Source organism: Simochromis diagramma, unplaced genomic scaffold (assembly GCF_900408965.1).
Source record: "Simochromis diagramma unplaced genomic scaffold, fSimDia1.1 OVJJ01000746.1, whole genome shotgun sequence".
Classification (NCBI taxonomy): domain Eukaryota; kingdom Metazoa; phylum Chordata; class Actinopteri; order Cichliformes; family Cichlidae; genus Simochromis; species Simochromis diagramma.
Window position 1 is genome coordinate 4,640,965 of NW_024386757.1, and position 26,276 is coordinate 4,667,240.

At 38.7% G+C, this 26,276-nt stretch overlaps 1 protein-coding gene across 5 annotated transcripts in view; it reads right to left on the minus strand.

Annotated features, from left to right (window-relative positions):
* Window positions 1-23,994, minus strand: part of opn5 (opsin 5) — an 82,163-nt gene extending 58,169 nt beyond the window's left edge. The window contains exons 1-4 of one of the 5 annotated variants that reach the window (XM_040028617.1): window positions 23,799-23,994; window positions 23,418-23,435; window positions 3,158-3,296; window positions 2,977-3,074 (exon numbers count right to left, since the gene is read on the minus strand). Coding sequence is in view for 2 of the 5 variants with exons in the window: in XM_040028598.1 (XP_039884532.1) it covers window positions 3,158-3,296; window positions 3,372-3,575 (343 nt within the window). In the remaining 3 variants the exon portion in view is untranslated. Of the gene's footprint in view, window positions 1-2,976; window positions 3,075-3,157; window positions 3,297-3,371; window positions 3,679-23,417; window positions 23,436-23,798 lie in introns of those variants that run through there. The other 4 variants (XM_040028608.1, XM_040028634.1, XM_040028598.1 and 1 more) reach the window with 4 other exon arrangements.
* Between the last annotated feature and the right edge of the window lie 2,282 nt (window positions 23,995-26,276).

Below are 26,276 nucleotides of genomic sequence, written 5' to 3' on the forward strand. Positions count from 1 at the left end.
AGAGGACACGCACGCTGATATGGCTAACTCCGATGAAGAAAATGGCGAGGGGGCCAATCTCGATTCTTTGCAAGAGGTTATATAAAATATTAGCCAACAAATCTTTGACCTCCGGACGGAGATGAAAGCTGACTTCAACGCATTCAAAGAAGTCTTCAGGCGTGAGTTGAAAGACAACCTGAAGAAATTCAAAGAAGATATGAACCAACAGCTAACGGCTGATAAGCTAGCGGTCCAAGAATACGACGAGAAGCTTGAGGCAGCTGAAACACGAGTGGCGGGGCTTGAAAGCTGGTCAGCGGTGGCCTACGACGCGCTGAGACAATTGCTAATGGAGCAGAGGAAACTAACCGAAAGGCTAGAAAACCTTTAGTCTAGATCGAGAAGAAATAACCTGCGAATCTACAGAGTCCCCGAAGGAGAAGAGGGCAGCTCGGTAATAAGCTTTGTTGAAAATGTGATCAGAAGAAAGAGGCTAATGGCTGATGGCACTGACCCACAAATACAACAGGCTCACCGATCCCTCGGTCCTAAGCCAGGTGCTGATGCTGCTCCCCGTTCCATTGTCGTCTGTTTTCTTCAGTTCAAAACAAAGGAAACTGTCCTCAGAAACGCATGGCAGAAGAAGATCCTTGTCAAAGACAAACCCATTGGTTTCGACCATGACTTTACTGCTACGGTAGTACAACAGCGCCGTGCACATAGAGAAGTGAAAAGCGCACTTAAACAAAAGGGCATATGATTCCAATCTCCATTTACAAAACTCTGGAACCACTGGGACACAGGCCCTCAGGTGTACCACAGTCCGGCGGAGGCGGTACGAGAGATGCAGCGGAGAGGATTTACGGTGGGGGAGCCACACGAAAGAGGAGGATTTGACCCTACGTCTCTACTGGAGCAACTGGAGCAAGCGTCACCATGGCAACCCGCGACCCGGAGAAGCAACAACGGAGCCATTCAGAGAGTGCGCGACAAACTACAAGGGAACAGAGAAGGGTTTGACTTTATAGAAACTATTTCAGTGTGGGGGCAGATAACGTAATCACTCCAAATATGTATCTGGCTCTCTTGAATAATTAATATGTTCTTCATGGTTCAAGTTGTGTATAATTGCTCTACCTTGAGGTAGCCAACAACTTAAGATAGGACGAGTGTGACTCAGATCGGGGTTCTCACTGATTCTAAGAGAGCGCCCTCACTTCCGGTGAGGCTCTCCCTCTCATCATTGTGTGGGGGTGTGTCATTTACCTCATATTGGGAGTCATATTACAATGTTGTTCGAGTTTTGAATTCTACAGTTCTCTTTAATTGTTCATCTATTTGTTCTACCATGTTTTGGTTTAGGTTTTGTTTGTTTTTGAGGTCAGTGGTGGAGGATCATTTTATTTCCACAACAGTATACTATGTCACAGTGTCTGGAATTGATGTTGCTTAACGGCCTGGGAAATCCAATCAAAAGAGCCAGAGTATTAGCAAAAATTAAACAAGAATGCAAAAGGAAGAATGTCATAGAGTGTTAGACTGTAGAATTGGGGTAGCGGATGTCTCAGATCATAACACGATTTTTCTGACAATTCAGTTGGACTCACTTCCAAGGAAAACGGTTTGGCGCCTTAATGTAGGGCTTCTGTCACGGCCAGCATGTGGAGAGTGTGTGTGGTGGACCCAGGCGCGAACACAGGCGAGGAGACGTGAGTGAACTTAAACTGAAAGTGAGCCTTTATTTGGGCTGATGCAAAAGGGAGTAGACAAAACATAACAGGGACAGAGACTGCAACTAACCAAAAACCTAAACTGGAAAAACACTAACCTGACTGAAAGGAATAACTATGAACAGAATGCTGTGCAGATGCATGGAAACTGTGAACCAAATGGCGTGACGAAAACAGACATGAACATGACCTGCACGGAACCTCATCGTGCGGCTGCATGAAAAATAACATAAACCAAATCTGAATGAATCTATTACAAATGAACATATTAAACAAGAAATAGATACATTCATTAAAGAGAATGACAACGGAGAAGTGAACCCTCTAATTCTTTGGGATTCAATGAAAGCCATTCTGCGAGGAAGCTTGATAGCAAAATTCTTTTTTTTTTTTTTTTTTAACAAAAGTTAAAAAAAAAAAAAAAAAAAAAAAAGAATTGAAAAATATAATCAGCTGACAAAAAATTTAAATTAATTAGGCTTTCCCGTCATATGCTTATGGCTGGCACAACCTTCATGGAAGCCCATTCTATTTATCCCGAAGTAAGACATGATATCAGCAATCCAAAAATGAAATATAGCAGTTACAGAGAAGAACTCCCTTAATGTTGTTAACCAATGGCAATGGGAAGCAGCCAAGTAAGCCAAAACTACTATAGCAGGTGGGAAACCAATAAACCAAATGGCAAAACGACATGCAAAATAGCTCACTTAATTCCAAAAGTTACATTAGATTATACACTTGCACTTTTGGAGGTAGAATAGGTTGTGTAGGCACTACTTGAAAACTTGAATTTGTAAAATTTAATACCTTACTGTCAAATATTCATTACAGCTATAATGTAAAAATGAAAAATGGTATGCTGTCTTAGCAAATAACAACATCGACCTTGGTACAACAGATGGTTCAAAAAAACCTCTTTCTTAAATCAGCCAATAATGTTCAGTATGTGTGGGTAGCCAATAAGCTTCTGAGATTAAGTGGGATGTCATGAACCAACAGGTTCGATCAGGAAAGTGGACCCAAAAATGCAGACAAATGGCCTGTAAATGGCCTGTATTTATATAGCGCTTTACTAGTCCCTAAGGACCCCAAAGCGCTTTACATATCCAGTCATCCACCCATTCACACACACATTCACACACTGGTGATGGCAGCTGCATTGTAGCCACAGCCACCCTGGGGCGCACTGACAGAGGCGAGGCTGCCGGACACTGGCGCCACCGGGCCCTCTGACCAACAAACACGGGCGAGGAATGCTTACAGTGAATTTTGATCGAAAAAGCGACCTAACGTGACAAGGGGGGGCCAATCAGGCTAGTTGCAGGGACGGGGAGGAGGTCAGTAAGCCGCGGAAATATTCTGTAACAGAGGAGGAGGTAGTTATAATCTGAAGGGAAAACTGGAGCATAGATAACTAGGAACTGGAGAATTGTTCGCCTTACTGTGCCAGTCCGGGTTGGAATCACTGAGGGGAGGGGAGAGGTCCTTGGAAAGCGTCTGGAGGGTCCCAAGCAGAAGCGTGGGGGTTGGCTGGGAGGCGGGGACTGTCCCCGTAAGGTGAAAACCAGGATAGGAACTCCGCTGTACGAAGGGAAGACAGAAATTACTCCGAGAGCTAAGTCACACAAGGAAAACCACAAAGGAAACGTCATTTACCACCGAGACGGGTAGAACAAACTGGCACGGAGGAGCCGGTTGAGACAGCTGAAGTAGGTCTCCAGCTGATTGCTCGCAGCTGAGGCTCAGTTGAAGCACCGAAGTCCCCGCCCCAAAGGGATGGTACAGCAGCCACAGAAGGAGACACCCTCCAGGTACCCCCACAGACCATGACATGGGAATGCCGAGGCTTTCATGTCTCATGAACGTCTACTTAGGCTACGTTCACACTGCAGGTGTTAATGCTTAATTCAGATTTTTTGATCAAATCCGATTTTCTTGTCTGCTCGTTCACACTACAAATAAAATGCGACCAGCAAACGCTCTCTAGTGTGAACGCTCAAAGCGGCCCGCATGCGCAAAAGAAGATGTCACACACAACACGCTCTGTTTAGACTCAGAGCAAACAATATTGTTTGACTGATGGCCCTTAATATAAAGACTTCAACTTTACGTTTCCCAATTTTTGCTTTAAGTTATTTTGTTATTTACATAATAATGTAGATAACCTAATAATTATCCTTCTTGCTGTTTTAGAGAGGAGCGGCGCTTCAAAGGATAGTTGCAGATTTCTGTCAGAATCTGCAGATTATACAGTACAAATAAAATGTTCACGTTTCTCCAACGTTGTCTTCCCAACAGTTTTACTGACATCTACACGGGATGGCCAGGAAGCGTTTGTCTTCTCGGGCGCTTCTCTGGCGCTGATAATTGGTGTCTGTCTTGTGTCAGTGACGTAAAAGACGGATTTAATGCGACACGACCGTTCAAACAGCAGTCACTTTCTAAAACATCGGATATGTATCGGATTCAGTACCACATACGAAAGTGACCCAGATCGGATTTGAAAATATTGGATTTGTGCCGTTCACACTGTCATACCATGATCGGATATGAGTCGCATAGGGTCAAAAAAAATCGGATTTGATGCAGTGTGAACGTAGCCAAAGATATTAGCATGTTTGTCAGTCAAAAGTCTAACGGCCATTCAAGTACAATGACAATACCATGAGAGATGTAATAAAAGGAAGCATTTTAGACAATGCCACTGATGGAAAAATCTTGACTGGAGGTCATAGTTTTTGTTGCCTTAAAAAAATATATGCCAACCTGAAAGTCATGTTGTTATAAGCACAAAGCTTCATAGATACACATATTAGGGCTATAATACAGTTCAAGTTTTGTTATATAGCACCAAATTAATTTGAACTGATCTGAATCAAGACCCAGTTTTATTTCATTCAAACAACACTATTATAAAATGCATTTGCCTTAAAACACAGTGTTTAAAAAAAAAAAACACTGTGAACAAATACTACTATGCTAAAATTGCAAACTTCTTTTAATCTCTTGGTTATGTTTTTACTCAGTCCAGTTTCATTATCTATACAGCCTGACTTTGGCTGTTTCTGACCATCTCCAGGTGACCAAGCTCTGACTCAAACTGTTATGTGCAGTATTAATTCAAAAGCTGAAGCTAAAAGTGTTACGCTTTTTAGTGTAACCTGTTGCTGTATGAAGCATGACTGAAATTAATTAAGTGCGTTTTGGGGGCCTCTATGAGCTTTAGATACTGTTCAATCATCTATAGGAGGACAGTCATCAGAAAAATGCATAAGTGTCATAAGTATTTGTCAGCTAAATGAAATGAAAAATGTTAAGTTTTATGTGTTACATACAAGTACTGTACAGTGCTTAACAATTTTTTTTACAGCACCTACCATAAGAACATAGAGGAAACAATAGAAATATAATAATAGAAATGTAAAACTTGTTTAAAACAAAAAATGTATTGTTATTTATTAGGCAAATAACATAATTAATTAATGTTTTTATACCCAAATTTCAGCAGATACATGGGTCTTCTCTGTGAATCAGAAACGACTCAAGCATAACATTCAACCTCTAAATGTTTCTGTTCTGGAATGCAAGTAAATAATGGTTCATCTTCATCAAAAAATAATAATGTGCTCTGCTATTTTCTTCTATTTTTATGACAACAATTACATTTAAGCAGTTAAATATTATTTTGCTTAAAGAGCTTAAATATACTAATAAATTAACCCATTACAGACATATAAAAATGATTTTGGTAGATACCATTGCTGTTAATTCAGGGCATCTGTGGCATAAACCACAGTGGGTAACCCTAACCCTAATACATTTATTAAGCACTGTATATCACACTTTGCTTCAGTTGACTGATTTACATGAAGACTTGGTGTACTTTGTGTGGTCTAAAAATTTATGGTAATGATTTGTTTCTACATGGCTTCATTTTCAACGAATAGTGTAGCTTTAATAATGACTAATTATACTGATTCATGTACATTTTATTAATTTGATCAGATTTAGTTTAATTAACAAACTCATACGGTAGGCAAATATTAATGGAGAAGGCTGTTCATCTATTTAGCACTGTCCTTCTCGCTTGAATTCAAAGCTTCTTGCTCAACCATTAAGCATGAACCGTGAAATCTTGTGCATCCTGAACTAAATGAAGAGATCACAAGACCAGCACACATCCTTCCTTCACTGCATTTCCCATTTCGGTTCATGTCTTTAGAAGTAAGAGTGATCACAGTAAAACTGCATATCAAATGTTGGCCAAGCTCCAAAACCCAGTGACCTTTATAATGAAGTCAATCCATCCTCTTTGTCTATCATGCAGAAAGTCATTGATATTTGCCATTGGAATAAAGATTTTTCTTTCAGTGATTTTCTCTAACAATTTCAGGTGGCCTCCCTAATCAGGTGACACTCAAGCTCCAAACCACTTTCAGTGACTTAATCTGCTCTGTCTCTTTCTAATAAAGCACTGTCTGCAGTGACCTTTGCCCCTTTAAAAGATGGACATACCTTGGCTTTCAGTACATTCTCACTGTAAAATCACTAATCAACCACTAATCAACATCTCAACATACAGCCAGTATGAATGAAACAGTGAGCCATATATATAGTTATATATATATATTAGGGGTGCAACGATACACAAAATTCACGGTTCGGTTCGGTTCGATACTTTGGTGTCACGGTTCGATATTTTTTCGATACAAAAAAAATGTTCATGCATTTTTAATTTGTCATTTATTAAAATTATAAATATATATTTTAACTCAAAAGTACAGTTTTTAAATTTAACCCTAACCCTTGTGCGTGTTTTTTATTTTGACAGCGAATGCACACCTGCGGACCACTTATGTGCAGCCCTGGTTATTTAGCTCATCATATTGCAGCCACAGAAATTCTTTTGTCCATGAAACCATAAAGCTGCACTTTCTTTTTGCCTTATAGTCTGATTTGTCATAACTTCTCCGTTTTGTGGTAAGCTTTTCTTTGACTGTCACTTCTTCACCCTGACCTGTCTTATTTGGCTCAGCAGAACTGAAATGCTTTTACACGCTCACTCACATAAGCTCAGCGATTCTCTGCGCGATCAACCTCTCACATGTTTAAGCTTGCTGCGGGAGATTTCACTTGTCATGTTTGCATAGTAAGCTAACGATTAATAAGACGATGTCAGAGGAATTGGTGCACAAATTATCATCACTCACAGATCAGTGCTGTCGCTCTCTATACACAGTTCGCACGATTGCAAAGTGAAAGCAAAAAAACAAGCGCAAATTCAAACGCGACTTCAATATGTCACATATTGACAGTGGCTCACCGATGCCAATGACATAATTACCCAGCTACATTTCTGAAAGAATGCAAAAGCATTGACATATATTTTTCCTACAATAGCCCGACGGGCAGGGAAGAGATAGATTTTGGTAGCCCGACTGAAAAAATCGCTAGCTCCGGGACGTCGGGCTAGCGATATTGCAAGCCCTGTATCTGATTGAGGAATCACTCATCTTTGGAAAAGAGAGTTTATTACAGAGAAATGGCTCTTTCCAAAATAAAAGCTATACTATCCGCTTCTTCTGGGCTATATTCTCAGCAGCATAAGGAGAATCATGTGCTAACAGCTGTCTAAATGGCTTGGCTAAAGTTAGTAGCATGCTTGGTTTTTTTTTGTCTGCTTCCACTTGTCTTTGCACTAGGATGATGTCAGCGTAAATGTGCAGTCATATTCGTTGTGTTCCCACTAGTGCTTTCAGGTTAATCTCGTTGAAATGACCTTAACGCCATAACACGGCAAATCTCCGTTAACGAGCTACCGCCGATCGCTCTGTGCATGGGGCTAGACGGCAAACACGTTAACGAGCTAACTGCGCTAACACACTAGTTCACACCAATGTAATTGAGCATTGCGTGGCACATCCAACATACTGTTTTACTTTAGTCCATGACTCGCTTACCTTCAGGGTCATACGTCACATGAAAACCAAAATAATTCCAAACGCCAGATCTGAATGAGGTTCAATTTGCCTGTTGCAAGTAGAGCTTAACTTCTGTCTCGCTAGCTTGCCCTGCGCTCTTCCTTCTGACTATGCTGTCTGTGTTGAGCGCTCAGTGGATCTGCGCTCGACAGTGCAGCCTAGGCGGAGTAGTCGAACACAGATTCACTGAGCGCTCAACACAGACAGCATCGTCAGAAGGAAAATTGATAAAATAAATTACAAATGTTGTATTGTTCGATACATATGCGTACCGAACCGAAAGCACTGTATCGAACGGTTCAATATCGATACGAATATCGTTGCACCCCTAATATATATATATATATATATATATATATATATATATATGGCTATATAAGAGTACCGAAGAGTCCTGGTTCTCCTATGTCTGTCTCTGACTCTTAGGGGCCATTATTGCGGCTTCCCACACTCATTTTCATTTTATGACAAAGACACACTAATACTCGACACTCTCTCCTTCTCTCTCCCACACTCACACACACACCCCTCAAGAACATTGTTGCGTACCTGTATGTTTTATACATACATACATTTTTATTTGTAATGTCCTTTTATCACATCTTTCCCTACCCCCCTACGGCCACCCCTTTTTTTCCTGCCTGTCCTGCCTTAGACATTGTCACACTGTATACCACATATAACTTTAAATAATACGAACAGAAAGGAAGAAATAAACAGATAAACCCTTAACAAGATGAGCCTATAGAGAATTTATAGAGCTGACCTTGGAAAAGCAAAATGTGTTTCATTCAGATCATAATTCTGATTGCAAAAGCTGTCAGACAGGTAAGGTTTCAAAAGAAGAAGAAGAATGAGAAGACATATCTCTGCACTGTTTGTGCAAACTTTTCTCATTCATGTGGCTTGAGATGAGGTGTCAAAGGAAAACAAATAAAACACAGGATACACAGTTAAGGTCAAGGCTCTAAAGGGTCTTTTAATGTGAGAGTATTTGTCTTTTGTGGTGCATCTGCTTTGTTTTTTTCCAGTCTCAAATGTTGGGATATGGCTTCTATGTTAAGAATGTTTTACATAATAATGCTGAGAAAAGCCTAGGGTTATTTTTTTCTGACAAAATCAAACTGGCAAAACACAAGCAGAGCAGTCAGAACTGTTCTTTGTTTCACTGTTTCACATTATAACCAAAGAAAAGTAAGCATAAGTATACACATTAGTCACTTAATCCTAAGTATAGATACTAATGTTAAAACATTTTCTGGTAAATGCTGAAGTAAAAGATAAATGATGAATATAAAAATAAAAAGTAGGTCTTTGGAGGACATTTATACCAGGTAATTTTTTTGTCAAGCTAACTGAACCTCATATTATGCCATAATAATGCTTAAATATCTGTTACAAAAACCAGAAAAACCAAAGGGAATCTAAAAAGTAGGTCTACTTTCTATACAGCTTCATTACCTTACATTTATACCCTAATATTGATCATGAACATCACAGCTGCTCTGCTCCAGTCAAACACAGGGCTTCATTGCAAATTTCACCAAATTTCTTTCAGTGAACATGTGAACAACAAAATATTCTTATACTTCAACTTGTACTGCAAGATGTTAAAATGAACAAGGACCTTACATTTAAGCATTAAATTTACAGTTGGTCAGTCCTTTTGTTACTTTACATTATGTCTTTTTTCCATCTCTTAGTGAAGAAGTTTTCTCTCCAAGGGAAACTACACAATAACAGCTTATGTGTTCTTTGAGCTGTTAGAATGTTAGCATTTTTCTGTCACTTAGAAAATAATACTTTCTTAAAACCCACATCCTTTGTTTGGTGCATGCTAGCTGCTGAAATACGGAAATACTGCTGAAATAGCTTTCCAGATAATTAAGCCCAAATTTAATAAGGTTTAACTCCTTTTTAATTTTCCACTGCCAGTTTGGGTATTTGATCTTCTACCTGAACTGGGAATAAAGATTAATCGACCCTCCATATACAGTGGGGCAAAAAAGTATTTAGTCAGCCACCGATTGTGCAAGTTCCCCCACTTAAAATGATGACAGAGGTCAGTAATTTGCACCAGAGGTACACTTCAACTGTGAGAGACAGAATGTGAAAAAAAAAATCCATGAATTCACATGGTAGGATTTGTAAAGAATTTATTCGTAAATTAGGGTGGAAAATAAGTATTTGGTCACCTCAAACAAGGAAAATCTCTGGCTCTCACAGACCTGTAACATCTTCTGTAAGAAGCTTTTCTGTCCCCCACTCGTTACCTGTATGAATGGCACCTGTTTGAACTCATCATCTGTATAAAAGACACCTGTCCACAGCCACAAACAGTCAGACTCCAAACTCCGCCATGGCCAAGACCAAAGAGCTTTTGAAGGACACCAGAAAAAGTATTGTAGACCTGCACCAGACTGGGAAGAGTGAATCTACAATAGGCAAGCAGCTTGGTGTGAAAAAATCAACTGTGGGAGCAATCATCAGAAAATGGAAGACATACAAGACCACTGATAATCTCCCTCGATCTGGGGCTCCACGCAAGATCTCATCCCATGGGGTCAAAATGATCATGAGAACAGTGAGCAAAGATCCCAGAACCACACGGGGGGACCTGGTGAATGACCTGCAGAGAGCTGGGACCAAAGTAACAAAGGTCACCATCAGTAACACACTACAACGGCAGGGAATCAAATCCCGCAGTGCCAGACGTGTTCCGCTGCTGAAGCCAGTGCATGTCCAGGCCCGTCTGAAGTTTGCCAGAGAGCACATGGATGATACAGCAGAGGATTGGGAGAATGTCATGTGGTCAGATGAAATCAAAGTAGAACTTTTTGGTATAAACTCAACTCGTCGTGTTTGGAGGAAGAAGAATACTGAGTTGCATCCCAAGAGCACCATACCTACTGTGAAGCATGGGGGTGGAAACATCATGCTATGAGGCTGTTTTTCTGCCAAGGGGACAGGACGACTGATCCGTGTTAAGGACAGAATGAATGGGGCCATGTATCATGAGATTTTGAGCCCAAACCTCCTTCCATCAGTGAGAACTTTGAAGATGAAACGAGGCTGGGTCTTCCAACATGACAATGATCCAAAACACACCGCCCGGGCAACAAAGGAGTGGCTCCGTAAGAAGCATCTGAAAGTCCTGGAGTGGCCTAGCCAGTCTCCAGACCTCAACCCCATAGAAAATCTGTGGCGGGAGTTGAAAGTCTGTGTTGCTCGGCGACAGCCCCAAAACATCACTGCTCTCGAGAAGATCTGCATGGAGGAATGGGCCAAAATACCAGCTACTGTGTGTGCAAACCTGGTAAAGACCTATAGTAAACGTTTGACCTCTGTTATTGCCAACAAAGGTTACGTTACAAAGTATTGAGTTGTATTTTTGTTATTGACCAAATACTTATTTTCCACCCTAATTTACGAATAAATTCTTTACAAATCCTATCATGTGGATTCATGGATATTTTTTTTTTCACATTCTGTCTCTCACAGTTGAAGTGTACCTCTGGTGCAAATTACTGACCTCTGTCATCATTTTAGGTGGGGGAACTTGCACAATCGGTGGCTGACTAAATACTTTTTTGCCCCACTGTATCTATAGGAGTATAATGACAAAACATGATGTGGTAGATTAGATTTGTTAGATGCATTAGATTAGAAGAAATTAGCAAATCTAAAAAAACAAAAGTCTAGAAATAGACTGAATTGCAGCAAAGAGAGCAGACATTTGGAAGGGAGCATATCAACTACTATTCACAGTGGGGCATATAAGTTAAAAAAAAAAAAAAAAAAGCTTCACACAGTGCAGGTACCTGATGGCATAATTAAGACTACTGTTTTTCCTTAAGGCTTCTGCACAATCTATTTAGTCAGTGTCTCCTTACTAAAATCTCAAGTATTTCCTAATACAGCTCAGAGTATAAATCCCTCTCTCTGCAGCAGAGTTGAATTATTATTATTAAATTATTCCTGACCTAAAATGACCCCCGCTGGGTCAAAACATCTGCACATGATGTATTTTTAGGATGTTTTTTTTAGACACAAGTCACAACTGTTAAACAACTTAATGTTAACGTCATTAGCTATCTACAAACCCAATTTGGAAAACGTTGAGACGCTGTGTAACATGTAAAAACAAAACCGAATGCCATGATTTGCAAATCTCATAAAGCCATTTTTCATTCAAAATAGAACATAGAAAACATATCAAATGTTTAAACTGAGAAAAAGTTTGACTTTTGGGAGAGGAACATTGTGTCATTCTTGTGTGATATAGGGTTCTAGCTGCTACACCCATGTTTTACAGATGGGCGTAGATACTAAATGTTGTACCTCTCTCCTGACATCTTCCATACATAATGACGACTTGAACGAAAAATTCCAAATTTGGATTCATAACCCCATAAAAGCTGTTACCATTGATTTCAAGTCCAGTTAGTGAGTAATTTGGCCTCAGATTACCTCAGATTGGCTTCTTGGCAGCAAACCTCCCATTGAGACCATTTCTAAAACTACAGCCTCAACTGAAGGGCAAGATACATCTCCCAGGTCCCATGTCATGATTTTGTTAGGATTTTTCAATTTTTCCATTTTACACTGCACACCATGCTGACATATGCCATGTTTGGGAATCACCTTGCTGGTACAAAAATAATATTTTATGCCTGTCAAACGGTGTTACTTTGAGGGCATTTTTTGTAGATTTAACTAAAGAAATGCTCTCAAGACAGGCTGCTAGTAACAACGTGTCTAAAAATACAATTTAAAATAAAAATCTCTACTACGTTTTGTTTTGTGTAGACACAAAACTAGTTGATCCCTTGAGTTTGATAGCTTTTTTACACCTGAATAATTCATAGGTCAGTGTTAAGTGGCTTAACAAACAAGCAAAAAAAAAAAAAAAGTCCTCTAAAATGTTTAAAACAAAATCCTAAGCCTCCAACAAGTCATCATTTTCTCACCAAACGGTTTTTCCCAAGGGCTAAGATGGTTTGCAAATAATTTCTGCTACAAGAAACAGTCTCAGCTTTAAGGTCAAATTCTTAGAAAATCTTATAACTCCAAGAATTTCTAAGAATTTCAGCTCTAGGAGCAATTCTTCATACAAGGAATCTTTGTGAATGCCCAACTGATCATAATGGCATCATAATTTTCATCGGCGACAGTAACTTCAGTAGCACTTCATGTGTGACATCAATTCTTCTCTGAAATTCTTTGAAAGACTCCTTTTCTCAGAAAACTGATATTTAGGGTCATTTCCAGTGAAAAAAGTACCAAAGAACTCATGCCTCACACTTAATTTTAGACCAGTACACTTTAGATGAGTTCAGGAGGCTAGCAACAACAATTCAAGTTTCCATACATACGTTTGAAAAGGTAAACAACTACTTGTAACTAACTACAATATATTTACACAAGTACTTATGTATTTAAACACAGCTGCGAACTACATTTACTGTAACTGAGTACTAGGGGTTTGTGCAACTTACACTACCCAGTTATTACATTTAACTGACATTTGTTTGCAAAATCTTTGCCTAAAATAAAATCAACTGCAGAGCACACAAACAGGCTTCTTATGAGATAAAAAAAAAAATAGTTCATCACGTGTCCATTGCATGCTCCCTCTTTTCAAGTACTTTCTAAAACAAAGTTCAATTCTTCTTCCTTCTGGTGCAGCACTGTCTACAGATGAGTCTTTCTAAAGCAAAAAATGTAAAAATAATTACATTTTCCTTGCTCTTAGTTCTTCTATTTCAAAAAGCATTTCAGTGTAACTTGTAATATAGACATTTAGATAGATAGAGAATTTATTTTCTGACAAATTAGATAAATTAATTTCCCAAATATTCTCAGTCTCGTGTTTCCTCTCGTGATCACTGGGAATGGACTAGACTTAATACCGATTAGAACATGACTGATGTATGAGATTTAAAACCAATCCCAACACTGATACTTGGTGATATCAAAAATCCAATATGTCGGGCAATTTTTTTTTCTTTTACACACACACGCACCATAAACAGATTTCCCCAACATTTGTTACATGTAGTTATTTATGAGTCTTTACTAACACAATTCAATTTAAAAATAATCTTGTTTGATTGTCAGAACAGTTCATAGATTACTTGCTTACACTCTGCACGATTCGAATCAGATTAGCTAGCTGTTCTGTATTTGGTAATTCCGAATAAGTGTTGTCAACTGGAAAGTTGCACACTGCTCTCTAGTGGAAAAGCTCAAAACTCAGAACACTACTGTTTTAAATTTTCATATTTCGGCTGTTATACAGTCCAATACTGACCTATTAGCAAATAGCTGATATCAACTCTAATTACAATATTAACTTATAACAGAATTGTTATTATAAATAAACAACATTATTATGAATTTTGTGAGCAAGTCGCAATGAATTTGGTGATCATTTCATCGAAAAAAACACTAATTTTGAAATCACTGAAAGAAATACAGGTTGAAATTTACGTACGTGCAGTCACTGTATTTTCCATAATCCAGGAATAAATTTGAAATAAGGCGGTATTTACAGTGGGGCAAAATAGTATTTAGTCAGCCACCGATTGTGCAAGTTCCCCCACTTAAAATGATGACAGAGGTCAGTAATTTGCACCAGAGGTACACTTCAACTGTGAGAGACAGAATGTGAAAAAAAAAATCCATGAATTCACATGGTAGGATTTGTAAAGAATTTATTCGTAAATTAGGGTGGAAAATAAGTATTTGGTCACCTCAAACAAGGAAAATCTCTGGCTCTCACAGACCTGTAACGTCTTCTGTAAGAAGCTTTTCTGTCCCCCACTCGTTACCTGTATGAATGGCACCTGTTTGAACTCATCATCTGTATAAAAGACACCTGTCCACAGCCTCAAACAGTCAGACTCCAAACTCCGCCATGGCCAAGACCAAAGAGCTTTTGAAGGACACCAGGAAAAGTATTGTAGACCTGCACCAGACTGGGAAGAGTGAATCTACAATAGGCAAGCAGCTTGGTGTGAAAAAATCAACTGTGGGAGCAATCATCAGAAAATGGAAGACATAAAAGACCACTGATAATCTCCCTCGATCTGGGGCTCCACGCAAGATCTCATCCCGTGGGGTCAAAATGATCATGAGAACGGTGAGCAAAGATCCCAGAACCACACGGGGGGACCTGGTGAATGACCTGCAGAGAGCTGGGACCAAAGTAACAAAGGTCACCATCAGTAACACACTACAACGGCAGGGAATCAAATCCCGCAGTGCCAGACGTGTTCCGCTGCTGAAGCCAGTGCATGTCCAGGCCCGTCTGAAGTTTGCCAGAGAGCACATGGATGATACAGCAGAGGATTGGGAGAATGTCATGTGGTCAGATGAAACCAAAGTAGAACTTTTTGGTATAAACTCAACTCGTCGTGTTTGGAGGAAGAAGAATACTGAGTTGCATCCCAAGAACACCATACCTACTGTGAAGCATGGGGGTGGAAACATCATGCTATGGGGCTGTTTTTCTGCCAAGGGGACAGGACGACTGATCCGTGTTAAGGACAGAATGAATGGGGCCATGTATCGTGAGATTTAGAGCCAAAACCTCCTTCCATCAGTGAGAACTTTGAAGATGAAACGAGGCTGGGTCTTCCAACATGACAATGATCCAAAACACACCGCCCGGGCAACAAAGGAGTGGCTCCGTAAGAAGCATTTGAAAGTCCTGGAGTGGCCTAGCCAGTCTCCAGACCTCAACCCCATAGAAAATCTGTGGCGGGAGTTGAAAGTCCGTGTTGCTCAGCGACAGCCCCAAAACATCACTGCTCTCGAGAAGATCTGCATGGAGGAATGGGCCAAAATACCAGCTACTGTGTGTGCAAACCTGGTAAAGACCTATAGTAAACGTTTGACCTCTGTTATTGCCAACAAAGGTTATGTTACAAAGTATTGAGTTGTATTTTTGTTATTGACCAAATACTTATTTTCCACCCTAATTTACGAATAAATTCTTTACAAATCCTACCATGTGGATTCATGGATTTTTTTTTTTCACATTCTGTCTCTCACAGTTGAAGTGTACCTCTGGTGCAAATTACTGACCTCTGTCATCATTTTAGGTGGGGGAACTTGCACAATCGGTGGCTGACTAAATACTTTTTTGCCCCACTGTACATTTATATGATTTTCCACTACAAAGTATTACATAAAGTATTTCAGCTGCGAGTTAGAGTAACACCTTCAATAAATGAGTAATTCAAATTCAAAATCTGACAGGGAAGTTAATATGTAATACTGTTACATAGGGCTGGGCCATATTATACCGTTCACGGTAATACCGGTATAATGTTAGGCAACGATAGGAAAATGAAATATCGCGATAGAATATGAGCAAAACGCGCATGCGCAGTGCCTTTGTTTTCATACGCACATGGCCGATTGTTGAGTGAAACAGATGAACCAGAATTGGTTTGTAAAAATGCTGAAACTTCAGTGATGTGGAACTGGTTTGGTGTTTGTCCGTCAGATACACGACAAAGCACATTTTTTTGCAGAACATGCAAGCGGCCGTCGTTATTGTCGTATTTGTCCGACTAAGATGCTCTAAATCTGGGAGTAATCTGGGTCCTAAACTCCGTATACTTCAGGTGAAACAACACTGCAGCATCACTGAGAGTTAAAAACTGTCTAAATTCTTTCATCTTTAATAAAACGATCAGCATTGCTGCTTTACCAGGTGTAACTATGAAGTTTAACTTCCAGGCATCCATGAAAACAAAATTTATTACATTTAACGGAGTTAGAAGTTAGCAGGAAACTAGCGGAACTTAGCTCGCTAGTTTCGCTAGTTACCTAAGCATGATATTGCATGTTCTGACTGAGAGATTTCTGAAAAAAATCAAACGTACAGCTCTGCTATCACTTCCAACATAAATGAAGACAGGAAACTAAACAGCAGTGACGTTTGTAGGGTTACTGAAGTTGGGCTAGCTGGTATATAATGATGTGCTACGTGATCGCTAGCGACACAGCTATGTTAGCATAACATAAACAGTGAAGCTGGAGGACGAACACTAACACTTTTCCACTTATAAAAGTTAACGTTCCTGATGGTTAGAGACAAATGCAATCACATGGCAGGATGCTGTAAACGGACCAAACTTCAGTCAGGAGAATAACTGAGATAATCCATCCACAATACAAGGTTAGTCATTAATATACTGCAACAACATGGGAATAGAGCAGCTGCCAGAGAATTCAACATTAATGAATCAATGGTACAGAAGTGGAGGAAGCAAGAAGAATGAGTTTAATAAAGTTTGATTTATCTGACTGCTTTGTTTCGCTTAATGTGCCTTATAATCCCATGCACCTTATGGTCCGAAAAACACTTACTGCACACTGCAGTTTAATGTTGCAAAGCACCTCTTTTTAACTTCAGTGAATATCATACATGGTTATGCTCAGGATATGTCAGCCCATTTCTACTGGAAATGCCTTTTTGGTTAAACTTTCAGCAAGGAATTTGCATTTGCACTGTTACATTTTTATAAAGCTTTAATGTACATAAAAACCAGCTTCTTGTTTAAGTGAAAATAAATGGAAGGTTGTCTTTTTGCGCTAGTAATGTTGTGGAGTTGTATTTTGTCTCGCATCAATTATATCGTCAGTTATATCGTTATCGCAAATTTTCAAATATATATCGTGATAAATATTTTTGGCCATATCGCCCTGCTCTACTGTTACATGTGGTCCAGTTGATGTGATCCATGGAGATACTTCCTCAATAATAAAAAAATGACATCCAACAGCCTGTTTATACCCTCAAGACTACTTTTTCTCATTCCTGTGATGCTTAAATGATGCAGTCAAAGTTGCATTTGCGGTGCTTCAGCATCAGCTAGCACTACAAAAGACGAGTGATCATGAATAGAATAATATTTGGCAGATAATTTAAAATACAACTTTTCAAACAGATCAACAAATATCAGCAAAATCCAGCTATTCTCTGTAGAGATGCACTGATCTCCATCTCCAGGGTTATTGGTCCTGCCTGATGAATCAGTGCACCCCCTCCGGACCAACACTGCTCATCCGACATTAAACTGCCCACCTTACTAACCGGATGATGTCACTAGAAGGTGGGCTGGCCCAAACTGACAGAAGACTGAACATTACATGAACTTATATAAACTTATAAACACCAGTAAAACTATTCTATGAACTTTGGGGCCTTTTATACACCTCAAGTAAGACCAATTTTAAGCAAGTCCATTTCATGCATGTGCAACACGTGTACACCAGCACAGGGAAATAGTCATGCATACACACAGCCACACACTAGCATGTCCATAGTGTGGAAACTCCTAACAGTGTGTTCACACCAATTTTATTGTTTATTAATAAACAGCACACCATGGTCCCGCTGTTCATCCGTCACTGCTTCGTTTTTTTCGCTGATTTTTTATTGCACAGTACAGCATTGCATTCTGCAGCCTGACTGACAAATCTCCTTCATGTCGTGTCTCCTGTGCTTGCCAAATTTATCATGTTTGGTTTTGATAACCATCACGTCCAACAGAAAAAACAGCACAAAAACACCCATAACTATGACCCTCATTCGGAAATAGACACCTGCACACCTGACGGGAAAAGGCGCACGAAAGTGGCAGGCTGATGAAGACAAAACGCGACATAATAATACTTTTACATTTTGCAATCTACAAAGGTTTGTACTTTGACAAACAACTTGTGAGAACTGTGACTAATGTTTATGTGTGTGGGGAAAACAGTGTATAAAGTGTGTGGCGAGGGACTAGTTATTCTGAGAACCCCTGCTGCAATAAATGAGGGACCACTGTATATACTTTCTCTATGATTATTGTATTCAACCTGTTAACATTTAATATTTTCTTGATAGAAGCAACTTATTCTGCAGCAGAGCCATCCCCTGTTGCTTCTCCTGGCTCCCTGAGCTCCTGCTGCTGCACCCACAGGTATGTACAGTAAGCACTGATAACTTTTTACTCGGTGGCACAACTTCCTCCCACATTCCTCCGACATTTCCAGTTCACGCGCGATTGATTTGTGTTGGACACGCATTGAGGTGCGAATGTGCACGCGTCAAATTAGGGGCGTCTGGCGCGTTTTTGTTCGCGTCAATCGCGTTCGGTGTGCACACACCGTTACTGTGAGAAAATACAAACTTTTCCTAATTAAACCATATGGGGAATGCCACAAAAGTATTCATAACAACAAATCTAACCAGACTCTTAAATTGACCTCACCCACATGAACATTGACATTTTAAAGAAGCTAAAAAAAAAGGAAAGTAGCTAAAGGTAAAGCTATCCAAAATCAGCAAGCAAGCTACAAGCCAACAGCCTTGGTATAAGCAAATGTTCAAAGCAGTTATGAGAACAATTATGGAGACATAGAGACAAATCCTCTTATCTGGTGAAGTTATAAACATACTGAAAAATGATGTAACTGATACTTGTTTTGTTATAGAAATCTCCTGCACCTGCTTAAGTTTAGCGAGGTAAAATATGTCATATGGGGGTAAAGTAGGACTGGGCGATATATCGAGTTTTTTAAAAATATCGATATATTTTCATACGAGATATAAGATGTGACAATATCGTTTATATCGATATAGTCTATGTTACGTTATAATTATACTTGTGGAGCCACAAGTTTGCCTCTCTTTCGTCCACTTTTGTCACTATGCAACGTTACTGGGCCTTGCCTCTCCTTCACTGAACACAACTCCCCCTCCCCCATCGCTTCACCTGCAGGCAGCGACAAGATGGACACAGCAAATCTCCGTTAACGAGTTACCACGGACTGCCCCGTGCGTGGGGCTGTTCAGCGTCGACGTGTTAGCGAGCTAACCGCGCTAACGACATGCATGGCCTAAAATCCTTTCATTTTCTCAAAAATCGACAGTGCGCCTTATGTATGAATTCTGGTTGTGCTTACTGACCGCGAACCGATTTTATGTGGTACACAGCGCTCAGCAATCTGTCAATAAATGTTTTAGTTCAACTTTGGTAAGCTACGAAGTCGCACTGCTTAATGCATTGTCGAAGCATTATGGCTACCATAGTCAGGAGCCTCGCAGAGTAATACGTACTGTGCTTCAACGTAATATTACCGTATTGTGTGTGTACAAGGACCATAAATGGCACCTGTTAAGAGACACGGTTATGAAGCAGATTTCAAACTCCAGGCTGTCAGTCACGCAGTAGAACTTGGGAATAGAGCAGCTGTGAAATCTGTCTTTGTTTACATTCAGCGTCTTTTAGTTTACATTTTGACTGCACAATTGCGAGCTTTTTGTTATGCACAAAGACAACATTGTTTTCTTTTATTTATGGAGCATTATTATTTAATAAATGCTGATAATTTATTTTTGAGTAATTTCTTCATGTACATCTACGCTGTATGTTAATAAAAGTGCCTGTGTGACATCTGGGACACAGCTTTGACTAAGAACTCTTTTTGTTCTTACCTTATGGCTTAAAAAAAAAAAAAATCGAGATATATATCGTATATCGCCATCCAGCTAAAAAATATCGACATATGAATTTCGGGTCATATCGCCCAAGCAACTAATTTTCAGTAAATTTTCTATATTTCTTTCAAGTAACATACTGGTTTTTGTTTTGTATTGTAGTTTAATCATTTATGTTATTATGAAAATAAGTTTATTTGTGCTTCTATAGGTTGTCAGTTATAATTGTTAGATAGAAAATTAGCAAAAATACGTATCAGTGGGTCACACTTTCAGAGAAATTAAATCAGTGTATCTCTAGTTCTGTGCAATATGCTACACATGATGTCTTAAAAGCGAAATTTTGCTGTGTAAAAATGCTGTACATATCAGGGAAAGGAAAAAAAACATTAAAGTGTGACACCCAAAAATGAAAAAAAAAAAATGTAAGAATGAGAGGACGGGAGAGGAAGATAAGAGATTATTATCAAAGGAAATAATGGCTCTTTGTGACACAGATCAGCTGATCACAGCCTGCGCACAAAGAAAAATCTACTGGAACTAAAAACATACATTTTTACATCTGTCATTTGTAAGAGATTCCCTTTCCATGCTCCACTGCACATCTCCTACACCTGCCAAATCCCACCTTAAACCACACTTCTGCTCATTTTAATACAATCACTTAATATTTTATTATTCTAAAAAAATTAAGTTATGGGGGAAAGAACTTAATTTTGCAATGTAATGATCCCAGCTGTAACACACAGCTATAGTGAACGGATTTTCATCTGCTCAGTGACTGTGTTGCACCACTTCCACCAAATCCCAGATGAGAATATTACTAGAGTTGCATGACCATCTGTTTATGTTTAACAAGGAGACAGACCTCTCTGGGGTCTACAGTAGCTGACCAACATCACTAAGGAATTATTATATTAATTTTGCCTGTGGATGACTTTATTTTGAACATTTTACTATGTCTGTAGTCAGAGGCGGAGCCAGACATTTGAAACACCCGGGGCTTAGCCCTAAAGGGTAGTATGCATGTGGGATTTTTTTTAATTTTTTTTTTTTTGGGGGGGGGGGGGGGGGGGGGTTAGAAATGACTGAAAGATTAATAGGCTCTGTTTTGAGTTTTGTTCAAAGATGACTTCATATAGGGAAAAAAATATATCACATATGCAGGACACCTTAAACTAGTTTTTTAATTAAGCAGCAAGGCAGAACAAAGTCGGGGCTGTATCAAGACACGAGGACTAGACCCCAATTCAACCAGACCCAGAACTGATCCGGAATTAAAACAGGACTACAACAGTTCAAAATCAGGACTACTAAGGATTTAACCAAGACAGAATCAGAACTAGAACTAGATGATAGTAGCACTGAAAATCATCGTAGACCTGCACTTTTTAATTCTACCAAAGTCCACTATTTAGATTGAGAAAAGTTTATATAATTATTTAGCCTTGTTGTGCAAACAAGCCTGCATAACTTAATAAATGTAGAATTTGAAAAATAGCAAACCTAAAAAGAAACACTAGGTACGAGATACATGAGTACCTATGATACGGTGATACTTTTGGTAAACAACCATTTGACTAACATGTGTGTCTCACCTGCTCTTGTTCCATCTCTGTTCTGTCCTCATTCTCCATCTCCCTCTCTCTCCCTCTCTGTTCCTCTCTCTCCCTCTTTGTGCTGACAATAATCAAATATACAGTTGAAACCAGATATTTACACACTCTTCAGATCAAATTTTAATTTTAACATCAAATTGGACTAAATGTTTATTTTTTTAGATTGATAAATATAAAAAACATATTTGTTAACTTTAAGAGTAAAGCGAGAAACTATCTGTATTTTTTAATTGTAAATGGCACCAAATTGTATTCAAAATTGAGCCACACTTATGGAGCTCCACAGTTCTTTTTCTGGTGTTTTGGTTGACATCTCTTGATTTTCCCATGTCAAAGAAACAGGCTCTGTGTTTTGCCTTATATGCATCCACAGCTGTGCCACCAATTTACTCACATGGACTCTACTAACCTATCAGAAGCTTCTTCAGCTCAGAATGGAACCATCTGGAGTTTTCTTATTAATTAACAATAAACTTAGTGTATATGTACTCCTAAATTTGATGAAAGTGATAAAAATAGACAGCTCTGTCTCTCTTTATTCTGACATTTAACTAATTCAAAAGATATTTCAATATTTATTTATCCAAAACAAAACAAGTTTACTCTAAATTGATGTTGTACAGTAAAAAAAATGTTCTTGTGTTTTCCATAAAGTATATTCACTGGTTTAAACTGTGAATATACTGCTGTGTATTGAAGTTCCTCTTGTTTTGCATAGAAATATACTGAACAACATACAAAGCATAATATATAAAATACTACCAGAGTTTTTTCTTTGAAAGACGCTCCTTATGTCCATTTTTGTATATCAGTACATTACTGAAACCGATTTATTTAGCCGTGGAGGGTAACAACTGAAAATATGAAATAAACACACATGTAAGCTGAGACTCTCTAAAGAAACAGCATTGTTGTTGTTCGGCTTTTCATTTTGCCATTTGTTGATTCACTTGAAGAGCAAGTAACATAATATGGGTCAAGTGATCAGTTTGATATCAATCTTTCGTGATACACCGTCATATTTACATTATTTGTACAGTACGAATGCTTTGCTTTGGTACCTGGTCAAATTTCAGTTCTCCTCTGTCTGCCTAGCTCCGTTTCTCCAACAGCGGACTCGTAGGCAGCCCAGCTTAGTGCCTGAGCTCGGATCATACCAATATTAGGGGGGATTTACGCACAGTCGTAAATTCCCACAGTGTGCACTATGTGCTTCGAATATTGTGTGTAGTTTTTTTCTTTATACAGTTGTCAGCCAGGCATCTAACTATGAAAAAATTACACTCCAAAAGACCCCGGGCTTAAGCCCAGTAAGCCCCCCCCTCCCCGCTCCGCCACTGTCTGTAGTGGTCATGCCAAGTGACAAGAAAAACCTGTGTCTTTAAGGGGGTGGAACCTGTGGTCCCAGACTCAATGATGAGCAAGTAAAGAGAAAGAAACAAAAGCAATTAACAAAAAAGCTGTTGTTCATTTAAAAAATAAATATCACAAAATTATTCAGAAAGGTGTCTAGTGGTGTCTTGTTTTAAAAGGTAAAAACTAAGGCAAGAAAAAAAAATAGTAAAATAGACCCAGCTGATTGCAGATATGTACTTACCTACTTATTTGTGGAGGCCTAAAATAAAAAAAATAAAAATAAAAAAAAAGATAAATAAATAAAACATTTTTTTAAATGAATGAGAAAAAGAATTGCTGTAATTACAGGAATATTCATTTAAAATGATTTGTAAAATGCTTTTTTTAAGTTCTAAAACATTTTTAACTGAGACTTTAAAGCTTTATGCATTTGTTATTAATATTAGATTTGTTTTATTTTTATTTATTTATTTCATCCTGGGAATTCCCTGTGACTAAAACGAATGATAGAAAAATAAAAATTAGTAAAGTAAAAAAAATCCTTCTTTTCAGAAAACATGCTTTACATGAAGCACGTGCGTTTAACAGAAAAACGGTGTTAAAGGGTTGGCTTTTTACTCACTCTTTGATCATCAGTCATCAGTCATTCCGAAGTTAGTGTATTTCCCACGGTTCCACGTTTCAATTTCAGTGTTAGAAAAGAAACCGCTCGGCTGCTGGGGCTGTAAACAGAAAAATTCCCGTGAAGCTGCTTCTACTTTCCTGAGCTGCGAAGGCGCTCTGAAGCTCCACAGCCGAGCAGCAGCCTTAAGTCAGGGAAGCAGCCCAGCTTTAACAAGCGCGTTCAACCAACTCAAGTTCCGTTCACGACTTTCAAAATAAAACACAAGAAGTTTTTTCACCACCTTTTTTTCTTTCTTTTTTTTTAATATGGACTAGCCCATCTCCTGCCTGACTCCAGTGTATGTGAAAAAAAACGTCAGCCCTGACTCTATATAATTTCATAGACCAGGGTTATGCCTAATATCCCCAGGCACAAAGGAATGACTGTGCAGCTAGAAAGTGCTGTAAACTCCTCAGGGTGGGATAGGAGCTAAAAACACATGAGTTAGACAGTAAATGAAGTGATGAACTAAAGCCTAGTGAAGTACTAAAGCCTACTATTGAAAAAGGAATATTTTGAACTGGGAATCGGGAAGCGCTATTGTCTTGAATTCACTTTTATTTATGTACCACTGAACTCTTAAATGTCAGGTTTTTGCAAATCATACTGATTTTATTTTCTTGGGGGTAAATGGATCACCTATTTCTGGGACCACAAAGGAGAGCAAATATCAGTGGTAGGACGATGTGGCAGCTGTCAGACATGCAATGACTCTTCTAGGACACTTAGGGGAAGAGAGTTGCTTGAACCAAGAAACAGAATGACTAGACTAATGGAACTTCTTACTATCAACCAAATGTCTACTTTTTTCCATCTGTATTTTCTGCTACTGCTTTATTAGTCAAAAGGAGGAGGAGAAGTAGCAAAATGCCTTTGCAGAAAAGAACAAATATCAAAAGATGACAGTCATGGGATCTGAGCTTGCTGTGTTCATCATTTAATCATTATTAAATTTTCAGCAGTAGACTCTAAACCAGGGGTAGGCAACCTTTTTGATGATGAGTGCCATCTAAAATTTCCTCAGAAGTCAATGTGCCATATAATTGCATTAGCAATAAATATAATAACCCTCTATATCAACAGTTACACACTATATAGAACAACTTTATAGAATTATATTTGTTCGCAGATGTTGGCAGCTATCAGCGAACAGTTATCAGCTATTTTGAAACAAAAAAAGACACTTTTTTTTCCATAACAAGAACTCCATAACAGCAAATGAACTGTACAACAGAAAATGCATGTCTTGTTGGTATATGTATAATTTCTATACATTTTACATCAGATAAAAACTTTGGCTGTAAGATTCAGATAATTATCTATTTAAAGCTAGACATTTTAAATGAGAATAAGAAAGAAAAGTATTTCCTTGTGCCCCCCTTTTCCCTGTTAATGCCCTACCTGGCCCCCTGGCAAAACTTTACAAGACAAAAATGACAGCCTCAACATGGCATTTAATCTGTTAATAGACTCAATTGGTTTCTCTCAAAATGTAAAAGAACCCACCCACCACTTTAATCACACTCTAGATCTTGTTTTAACATATGGCATAGAAACTGAACATTTAACAGTGTTTCCTGAAAACCCTCTCCTGTCTGATCATTTCCTGATAACATTTACATTTACAATAATTGATTACACAGCGGTGGAGAGTAGACTTTATCAAAGTAGATGTCTTTCTGAAAGCGCTGTAACTAAGTTTAAGAATATAATCCACCCACTGTTATCATCTTCAATGCCCTGTACCAACACAGAGCAGAGCAGCTATCTGAGCGCTACCCCAACAGAGGTCAATTATCTTGTTAATAATTTCACCTCCTCACTACGTACGACTCTGGATACTGTAGCTCCAGTGAAAACTAAGGTCTCTAATCAGAAGTACCTGACTCCGTGGTATAATTCTCAAACACGTACCCTAAAGCAGATGACTCGTAATCTGGAGAGGAAATGGCGTGTCACAAATTTAGAGGATCATCATTTAGCCTGGAGAAATAGTTTGCTGCTTTATAAGAAAGCCCTCCGCAAAGCCAGAACATCTTACTATTCATCACTGATTGAAGAAAATAAGAACAACCCCAGGTTTCTCTTCAGCACTGTAGCCAGGCTGACAAAAAGTCAGAGCTCTTTTAAGCCAACCATCCCTTTAACGTTAACTAGTAATGACTTCATGAACTTCTTCACAAATACAATTTTTATCATTAGAGAAAAAATTACCAATAATCATCCCACAGATGTAATATTATCTACAGCTACTCTTAGTACCATTGATGTTAAGTTAGACTCTTTTTCTCCAATTGATCTTTCTGAGTTAACTTCAATAATTACTTCCTCCAAAACCATCAACGTGTCTTTTAGACCCCATTCCTACAAACCTGCTCAAAGAAGTCCTGCCATTAATTAATTCTTCGATCTTAAATATGATCAACCTATCTCTAA